The sequence below is a fragment of the Gossypium arboreum genome, chromosome 6, assembly GCF_025698485.1.
Source record: "Gossypium arboreum isolate Shixiya-1 chromosome 6, ASM2569848v2, whole genome shotgun sequence".
In the NCBI taxonomy this organism is placed as follows: Eukaryota; Viridiplantae; Streptophyta; class Magnoliopsida; order Malvales; family Malvaceae; genus Gossypium; species Gossypium arboreum.
In genome coordinates this window covers 106,769,503-106,779,892 of record NC_069075.1, presented here as the reverse complement: position 1 = coordinate 106,779,892, position 10,390 = coordinate 106,769,503, and the positions used below count along the sequence as shown (strand labels likewise).

General features: G+C 27.5%; 1 protein-coding gene and 1 long non-coding RNA gene across 2 annotated transcripts; both read right to left on the bottom strand.

The window, feature by feature from the left end:
* Positions 1 to 682: 682 nt before the first annotated feature.
* On the bottom strand, positions 683 to 1,864 carry LOC128293687 (uncharacterized). The gene is made up of 2 exons (XR_008283856.1): positions 1,733 to 1,864; positions 683 to 720 (listed from the first exon to the last, which is right to left on the bottom strand). It is a non-coding gene; the product is annotated as an uncharacterized LOC128293687 (long non-coding RNA).
* Positions 1,865 to 3,371: 1,507 nt separating this feature from the next.
* On the bottom strand, positions 3,372 to 4,717 carry LOC108484607 (aquaporin TIP4-1). The gene is made up of 3 exons (XM_017788459.2): positions 4,475 to 4,717; positions 4,146 to 4,384; positions 3,372 to 3,927 (listed from the first exon to the last, which is right to left on the bottom strand). The coding sequence occupies exons 1-3, from the start codon at positions 4,599 to 4,601 to the stop codon at positions 3,553 to 3,555; spliced, it is 741 nt and encodes a 246-aa protein (XP_017643948.1). The 5' UTR covers positions 4,602 to 4,717; the 3' UTR covers positions 3,372 to 3,552.
* Between the last annotated feature and the right edge of the window lie 5,673 nt (positions 4,718 to 10,390).

Sequence of the window (10,390 nt, the reverse complement as noted above, 5' to 3'; positions counted from 1 at the left end):
TTATATCACTTATGAATATACATTTCATACTTTTCTCTTATTATCACAATTCCAATTTCAATTGTAATTCTTCTCATTTCAATGCCTCAATTCACATTTCAATTTTTCACCCTATTAACGTAATTTCGGACTTTGGCGGATACACGGATCCAACCAAACACACCAATATGGCACCCAAAGGCCTCATCGGATAGTTCAAGTAATAATTGACACCCAGTGTCTCATCGGCCTAGTCAAGTAAAGTTGGTACCAAGACTCATCGAATCTATCCGAAGAAATATAGTGACACCCAGTGTCTCATCGACTCGAGGTCAAGTATCCCTGAACACTTCCAATCCTATGGCATGCCAACTATATCCGACTCATTTCGACTAGTTAATAGGGTATTCAATTCACTTTCTCAATCCTATATCACTTTCAATTCACAATTCAAATCACCAATCATTTTTCAATCAATACACTTTTCAAATAATTACATATTCCATAATTCACTTATTCAATTCAATTTGATTCAATTTGCATCACTTTCATTTTCACTCAATATTCATATCAATTTCACATACTTACCTCAAGTCTTACTTACCATACATAACAATAAAAATTCAGCAATCAATAATAATTAAAATTCAAATTATAGTAATACACACCGTAATTCTCCGTTTTAGTCCTCGATGACTTTCTCCTTTCTTTTCGATGCTGATGCTTCAAGTTCTTTGTTGGCTACGAAAATAATAATTTATAATCATCAATACAACATGATTCAATTTAATTCATGGGCCTAAACATGCAAATTTAACCATTTTTAATGTATATATATAATTTCACCATTAAGCTGTCTACTTGAGTCATTATTACTAAATTATTTATATCTTGAGCTACGAAACTCCAAATTAATATCCGTAAATTTTCCTTAAAACTAGACTCATATATCTTCTAACCATAAAATTTCCAGAATTTTTGGTCTAGTCATTTAGTACAGTTTATTCGTTAAATACTCCCCTGTTATTTCATTTGACAGTTCTGACCTCTCTCTACTAAAAATAAATTATCTCATTGTACAGAACTCGAACAAGGTTCTTGTTTATTTATTTTGAAACTAGATTCATTAAGGAGTTCACATATATAAATTACACTCCATAATAATTTTTGTACAATTTTAATGATTTTCCAAATTTAAAACAGGGCATCTCGAAATCACCCGAACCAGTCTTACAAAATTTCAAATATCTCTTGATTCATCAATTCATTGCTTACACTATTTATACTATAAGAAACTAGACTCAATAAGTTTTAATTACATATTTTTTCATCCTCTAGTTCAATTTATACAATTTTAGTGAATTTTCAAAGTCAGACCATTGCTACTTCCCAAAACTGTTTTGATGTAAAATGTTAATAACCAAATTTATAACACCAATTCACACCTTATTCCTATTCAAATTTCATTTAAACTCAAATTTAACTATTAAATTTTCAACATATTTTCTTAATTCCAAATTTTCCTCAATTTAGTCCCTAAAACACAAAACTTATAGTTTACTTTGCAATTCAATCCTTATTTCATTTCTAACTTGAATTCCTATCAATTTAACCCCTAATTCATCTTTTTATTCAACATGAACAATATTTAGAAATCTAATAACTTTCAAAATATCAACTTAATTTCATCAAAACTTTGTTCTAAAGCTTTTAAAACATCAAAATTAAGAGAAAAGGACTAAATTTAGCTTACCAAATAAGTTTGAAGCTTCAAAATCTCAATTTTCCCTTTTTCTTTTCTTTCCCTTTTCTTCCCCTGTTTTTCGAATGCTCTCTGTTTCTTATTCTTCTTTGTTTCTTTTTATTCTTTTCTTCATTTGTTTTATATACATATATATATATAATATTATTTAATAATAATAGTTAATAATAATTTATAATTTATAATTCAATAATAATCTAGAGAAATCTTTAGATTTTTTCTTTGTGTGCCGCCTCAACTATACTAAATGGTCTATTTTCCATTTTGGTCCTCTTCATTTTCTTTTAATCTACAATTTAACTTTCATCCTTTATTCAATTTAATCCTTTTTACTAATTACTCTAAATTAAGCTAAATTTACTTAATTAAAACCTAATTAAACACACTACTAGACTCATAAATATTTTTTTAATAATTATTTTCGAACTTATTTCACTAAGACGGAGGCCCGATAACACACTTTTCTGGTGCCCACGGATTTTGGGTCGTTACATTTATAAAATTTGGGGGCGTTACACTATCTTTCCACCAATGCGCTGATTAGTTACAAATAGAGTTTGCAACCCCCGGACATGCTAGACACATATAAGAATCTAGCCGCTTGCAAGTGGCCACGAATTTTAGGAATCGCACGCTTTCCCATATTATGGATGAAGCTCTTTAGAACACGGTCATCCGCCTATTTACAAAAAAAAATTATAATTATAATAAAAAAATAAATTTAACATTATTGAAATTAACAAAATTTAAATTCCGATCTTACCATTACTAACTGGGCGACGGAAATATGCTTGTCCTCGAAATGGATTAGGGAGACGATCATTCGTGAGAAATCAGTTTAAAAGAATAAAAACAAGATAATTAAAAATAATAAGATTTTTAAATAAAAATATCAAAAATTATTAAAAACGAGAGACTTGAGAGGATTTGAGAGAATTTAAAAGAGTTAAGAGAAGGATGTAAATGAAAAAAATAAAAATTGAGGGGTATTAATAAGGTAAAAAAGTTACCATTACGATTTTAATTTTTTTTTTTACAGTTGGCGACAACGTTAAAAAAGCCGTTAGAATTTGACCATTAACTGAACGCGCTTTCCAGCAAAATCAGCCTATATCCCCAATTAAAATTAAAATCGACCCAAAACCCTAATTTAAAAAAAAATCAACTTATAGGCATTATTTTGTTTAAAAAAAAAACCTGTTTTATTAGGTTTTGTTAGTTAGGTTTGATTGGATATTTTTAAAAATATGATAATTCAGTTCAATTTGAATCTTGATTTTTTTCATATTAATTTTGGCTAATTAATGAACTTTGTTTTTATGATCTTTTAACATTGTTTGATGAAGTTTCAAAATATTTTCATAAGTATTTTTTATAAAACAATATTTCAAGTAAATAAAAAATTAATAACTCTTAAACCATATTTTTTTGTGGAAAAACATTTTTATATAGAAATTTTAAGTTATTTTAATTATTTTAAATATAAAATATGTATTTCTAATCATAAAATTTTAATTAATTATAAACAATCCGATAGAGTTTGAGTGACCGTGATTATTTAACTTATATTTTTATGAACATCATCCAAACTCTTCAAATCGGAGCAATTCTCAATTTGATTGACAATAAATTTGTTTAGGGAACAACAAAATGAAAATCTTATTTAATTAACAAAATAGATAATGTAAAGAAAATATACAAAATAGATGAAGCTCTCTATAAGTGGAGGAAGCAAACACACTTGAAAGTTGATACATAGACAGACAAGAGAGAGAGAAAGCGGCTATTCTAATGTTACTGAAATTAAAAGCTTAAAAGGCTTCATTCTGGGGAAGGAGAACATGGGTTCTGACGATGAAGAAGTTCTCATATATGTAGCCAGCAAGGCCACCTCCGATTAGGGGTCCCACCCAGTAAACCCAGTGATCGGTCCAGTTCCAGCTCACTAGAGCCGGTCCGAATGACCGAGCCGGGTTCATTGAAGCACCCGAGAAAGCTCCACCGGCTAAGATGTTGGCCCCAACGACGAAGCCAGTGAGCATTGGACCTAGCCCATCGATGGAACCTTTCTTGGGGTCTACTATGGTGGCATACACTGTGAACAGCAATGCGAATGTGAGAATAATCTCCCATATAACACCTTGAAGGAACCCCATTCCACTTGCTAATGTGTGAACCGGAGTGTTCTGCAAAAACAAAGTTGTTCATCCGAAATTTAATTACATTAATTCCAATTCAATTCGTTGAAAAATCAAAATCAAAATCAAAATCGTCTTCACTTAGAACCATGAAATGATCCAACTACTAAATGATGTCAATCTGAAACGATCCCATAAATTTCAAACCCGAATTCATCTAATATGGATCCAACCCAATTCACTGTATTCATAGCTCTATTTCTTACCAATCCTCCAGTGAGATACTTGAGAAGTATACAAGCAGCTGAAGATGCCAACAACTGATCGATCCAGTAGAGGATCGCACGGACCACCGTGATGTGACCACCGAATAGCAACCCAAGCGTGACGGCTGGGTTAAGATGGCCGCCTGATATGTGTCCGGCCGATATCATAACGCCGACGACAAGGGCATGAGCCACCGCCACAGCAAACAATCCCACCAGCGCATTTGCCCCCGACTCATCTGTTCACAATCACAAAAACATGTAAAAAAAAAAAGTACGATGATCCATGAAAATGATGGAAATCAAGTTAATGAATAACTGGAAATTACCGGCAGCCATGGCAGCTCCTACTCCAACGAAGACGAAAAGGAAAGTGGTGATAAACTCGACGACAAGAGCTTTGATGCAGTCAGGCTGAGCAGCCTCTAGGCTTGTTCCCAAGGCAATTTTCGGCATTGTGGTGGCCGGAGAGTACCACGACGGAGCCTGGTTATATGATTATATGGCAGGCTTTAAGATAATTGGTAGCTCACTTTACTGTACTTGGCTCGATGAGATGGACGATGTATATAAGCGTAAGCCTCATGGTTCGACTATTTTGTTTAGGGTTAATTGTGTCCCAAGTCCTCAATCTATAACATATTTCAAATTAATCCTAAACTTCAACACATTTTAGACTTTTAGTTGAGTCTTCAAAATATTAGGATTACAAACAAAATGTAAAAAAAAGTATATATATTTTTTAATTAGTGAATTGATCCAAACAAACTCTGAAAAAGAGTCCACAAAAATCTAAGGGTAAACTACACCATTGGTCATTAAATTATGGGTAAGTTTTTATTTTGGTTACTTAACTAAAAAAAAGTTACAATTTAATCACTAAACTATTCAAAAGTTTTCATTTAAGTTACTAGACTATTAAAATCGATTCTATATGGCTTTCTTTGTTCGCATTACGTACCTACACCAATCAAAAGCCCACTTTCCCTTCCTCTTCTACAGTTTAATATTTTTTTCATAAAACAAATTTGGACATCACGAATCTGTAAACCAAAATTCAAATATCTTTTTTCTCCGATCTCCTTCACTGACCATCAAATCGACTTAAATCTAAGGTTTGTTCTACTCATCAATGGGTACTAATTTATCGTACCGATCGTCGAATTGTCGCTTAGAGATCACTAACGGAACATTTTAAAAAAAAAAACTTAACAGCCTAGTTATTTAAATAAAAACTTTTAAATAGTTTAGTAACTTAAATGAAAAATTTTGAATAGCTCAGTGACCAAATTTTAACTTTTTTAATTAACTGACCAAAATAAAAACTTACTCATAGTTTAATGACTGATGATGTAGTTCACCCAAATTTAAAAATGATCCACCAAAATTTTTGAAATGAAATTATTTTATATAAAGATAAATTAATTTCTCTCCGCTACGAAAATTCAAAATCCCTAATCCTTTAATTTTCTTTCTACACTCATCACTTTTTTTTTAAATTCTCTCATCCTTTCATATATATTCTATAGAATTTCTACAATATGATGATTAATCTTTCAATACTTTCAAGTGAGCCTCCTAATTATATAAAAAAATTCTTTTCTTTCCAAGCTTTATTGATTAATCTCAAGAAAAGTAGGATTATGGCTTTTCTTGTGATAAATTAGAATTTTATGTAAGATTTAGTTTTTTATTTATTGAAGGATTTTGAAATATTGATTTTGTATGAGATTTCTAGCGTCTTGGTTGAGTAATTATTTTAGAGGTTTATTAACGTAAATCTTTGAAGAAATTAAAATTGATTGATTTATAATCTTGAATTTCATGAATATTTATTAGAAATTTAACATTTTTATTTAGAAATTATTGTTGCTTGTATGTTTATTTTGAATCTTATGTTTAAAATTGACATTCTTATGACACCAAAAATAATTAAATGATTCTTATTTTTATTTTTATTTTTATAAAAAAATTATTAATTGTATGTTAGCTTCATGAAAATATTTATTTTAATAGTTTTAGTTTTGTAATAGACTTATAATTAGCTATATGCATTAGTTTATATATGGTTGATATTATTAGTTTAAATGATTTTTATAAACATGTTAATTTATTTAAAAATTGACCTCACAATTCAAATTTTATCAACTTAGCAATCAATTTAGGTATTAAATGTGTGCTTAGATCATATTGAATAACTTTAAGTGAAAATAAAAACAGTTCATCGTAATTATAATAAGATAAATCTAAATTGTTCATATTGTAGGAATTGATTCTTACATTTTAAATATACTTCATGTCAAGGCTAAATTGATATTTAATGTCGAAGTTGACAATTAGCCAAATGGAAAGATTTAATTGATATGATGTTTATAATTAAAAGATGTAAATTAAATTGATTTGAAAATCGGAACCAATTTAAAATTTGGTCGTTGTTTGGGGACTTATGCTAAGTTAACCCATTTTGTTTATTTTCTCTTTCCTTCGAGTAAAAGATGGCGCCGCACGTAAGGATGGTGCAATACAATTATTTCGCTGTGGCTAGTTGATTTGCTTTATCGCTATTGGTTGCAAAAAATCCGGAATAATATTCAAAATTTAGAAATAAAAAAAAAATAGATACTTTCAAAAAAAAATAATTATATATTTTTTAATTATACCTTGCAACTACAAGAAACGTGATAATGAATCCTTGGCAAAGGCTTTAAGGTCATGACTACTTGAAAGTTTAAAATTTACCATGCATACTTTTGCATATAAGAGTTTTATTTTAAATTATTTTTTTCACATTGTAATGTGATTCTATTTTATAATTTTTGTATATATATTCTTGTAATTATATTGTTTTACAAATGATTTGTAAAAATCTTTTCTTTCAAAACAAATAATTACAATTAAATTTGTTCATACATGATATCAATAGAGATGGAGAATAAGGAGAGGGGATAATGTCAAAGGAAAGTCAGTTAACCCATTCTAGGATCGAAAGTTAAAAAAGTAGAGGGACACATGTAGAGAAAGATGAGAGTTTGGTGTATTAGAGTTTTGCTAGAGTTGAGGAGACCCCCAACAATGTTGATATGTTAGACTATTTTATAGAAGAATGATGATTCCTACCCAATTATGCCACTCAATGAGGTCTTGACTGGCCTAATGGAGGGTCCAACCTAATCCAAATTGAGCTAGAGATGTAACAAAAATTAATTATTATAAACAACAAATTAAGTACTTAACTTAAACTAATTCACCAAAGATGTGTTTAGATACCAAAAAATAATTGAATGAAAGTGTAATTGCTAGGTAGTAATTACATTATCTTGTAATTATAATAAACCTTAATTACCTAAGCATCAGAGGCGATTCTGGGGGGCTGGCATGGCCCTGACCCCCCTAAAATAAAAAATTATCATTTAAGCCCTCTAAATTTTTTTTAAAATTTTAAATTATTAAAGGTAAAATTACATTTTGGCCCTCCTAAATTTATAAAAATTTAATTTAATACTTTAAAAATTATAAAGATATAAACTATAAAAAATTAAAATTTCATTCGTCCCCTTAAAAAATTGTTCTGGCTTCGCCCCTGCTAAGCATGTTTGATTAATAGAATATAATTACATTGTAACTTCTTATATTATAAATTAAATTGATATTAATTATTATAAAAATATATATACCTAAGAAGGGATTGAATAATAAAATGAAAGAGAATCTTGATCCAATACTGGAAAATAATTTTCTCCTAACTTAGCTTCCCTTTGTCTCTCACTTCATCTCTTGCATGTTCCTCCAAAAAAGTCATTAACATGTTGTGTCGTAATATCTTCAATGTTGCTGATGAATGATGATCTGGCGACCATGCTTACAACTTTATTATAGTTTGCATGCTATTGTCATATATATATATATATATATAATGTAAAGTTGACATTAAAGAATATGAAAAAAAAGTTGAAGTGAATATATAACATTTTTTTCTAATTTTATTTAAATATAAAATTTTAAACTAAATATCAAACTTTGAAAATTCGAAATTCGATACACTTTAAACCATAAACCTTAAACTTGAAATTTAAAATTTCAAAAAATGTTCTATAATAATTATAAAGGTAAACTACACCTATGGTCACTTTTGTTTACTTCAGGTTACAATTTAATCACTTATATTTAAAACGTTATGTTTTAGTCATTTACGTTATCATGTTATAACATTTTTAGTCACTGAGTCGTTTATTGTCGTTAACGGTGTAATGGTAGGCTGGTGTGGTATGTTAAATCATCATTTCAAACAAAATTTTACAATTAGTCTCCATTTTTTTTTGTTTTGAGGAAAGTTTAAAGAACATAAAAGAAAAAAATTAAATTGCTCAAAACGAAAAAATATCGGGATCGATTGTATAATTTAACTTTATTTTTTTGTTTGAAATGATGATTTAACGTGCCACGTCAGTTTACTATTACACCGTTAACGAAAATTAACAACTTAGTGACTAAAATGTCACAACACGATAACATAAGTGACTAAAACGTAACATTTCAAACATAAGTGACTAAAATGTAACTTAAGGTAAATAAAGTAACCATGGGTATAGTTTACCTAATTATAATTAATGTTTAATTATGTCTAGTTTAAGTTACTAGTATTTACTTATAATATATTCATTATTTTTTATTTTAGACGTTGATAATGTGTTATATTGTAATTCATAAATGATGCATCAAATATTATTCTTTAATATATATGGCTAATTATTTGGAATATAAATAATTAAGTTTTTTTTTAATTTCACAAATGCGATCAATAAATCACATGTTATTTAAAAATTAATAAATGACGAAGGTAAATTTTTATTTTCAATCATCCTTATAGGATGAAAAACCTCTCACCTTTGATGTACTAAACAATATTTTATATACATGTATATGTATATAGATATATATTAAATTAGATTAAATTGATCTTCTAAAAGTAATTTTTTATAATTGAATTTTAATTGAAAAGAAGTTAAAATTCATTTTTAATTTTATTGGTATAATAATTTTTTACCCTCCAACTTTTAAAAAATTATTTTAGTCATTCATTTAATTTTTCGTCTCTTTTAGTTCTTAAATTTATATTTTTTCAAATCATCCAAAAGTAGATGGAAAAGTTAATATTTGTTAACTTTATTGACATGACATATATGTAGACATACATGTGGGTTACTACATATGTATGTCAAGTTAGCAATTAATTAATTTTAAAAATTAAAAATATTAAAAAATATTTTACATGATTTTTAATTCTTTTAAAATAATATTTTCAAATTCCAAAATTAATTAATTGCTTATATGACATTCACGTGATAATCTACGTGTATATCCATCTATTTTGGAATGATTTGATAGACAATACAAATTTAAAGGTTAAAAAAGTGAAAAGTTAAATAAAATATTAATTTTTTTATAAAATTAGAAGACGAAATAAATAATTATACCAATTTTATTGATTGATGATTATTTTAAGGTTTTTAAGTTACTTTGGTTATCATTACATGTGACCTTAAACTATTTTTAAATATTAAAATCGCTTTGAATTTCGAATATGCCTTTATTTTGTTGGCTTAAATTTTCGATTGGAAGATGTATCAAAATTTTGTTCATAGATCATACGTAGAATTATATATTGTTGGTGTATAAGTATTAATAAATAATTATTTAAGACATTGGTGATATAAAGTTTTAATTTCAAGGTTAAAATTTTGTTACGTCATTAAATTATATTTAAAAATAAAAAATAAATAAGACACGTGGTAAATTTTTAGTTCCGTTTGTAGAATAAAAATTTTCATTACAAGTGTAATTGAATAATTATTTAATATTAATTCATAAAAATTAGGAAAATATTTAATACATTACCAATGGTCAAGGGTTGACTAGTATTCTATAGAGAAATTGTAAAATATTTAAAAAAGAGACACGTGATAATTTTTAAAGTTGTTTGTAAAATAAAAAAAATTACCTTATATATATTTATATAAACAAAACATATCAGTTTACAAAAAAAAATTAATCTAATTGGCAGGGTATAGCAAGAACATGTTTTATAGGATTGATTTTTTTTTCATTTTTTTACACTCCTCATTAAATTAATTAATTAAGTATAAAACTAAAACATTCGTACTGTATAATTAATTAGTTTGTATATCCATACAAATTTAATTATATGTATCAAATAAAAATATTAAATTATTTTATAATTTAATTTT

Coding starts and splice junctions, on each gene's coding strand:
- LOC108484607 (XM_017788459.2), bottom strand. CDS start 4,601: ATGCCGAAAATTGCCTTGGGAACAAGCCTAGAGGCTGCTCAGCCTGAC. Junction 4,385..4,474: donor AGGAGCTGCCATGGCTGCCG/GTAATTTCCAGT, acceptor GATTGTGAACAG/ATGAGTCGGGGGCAAATGCG. Junction 3,928..4,145: donor AGTATCTCACTGGAGGATTG/GTAAGAAATAGA, acceptor TTGTTTTTGCAG/AACACTCCGGTTCACACATT.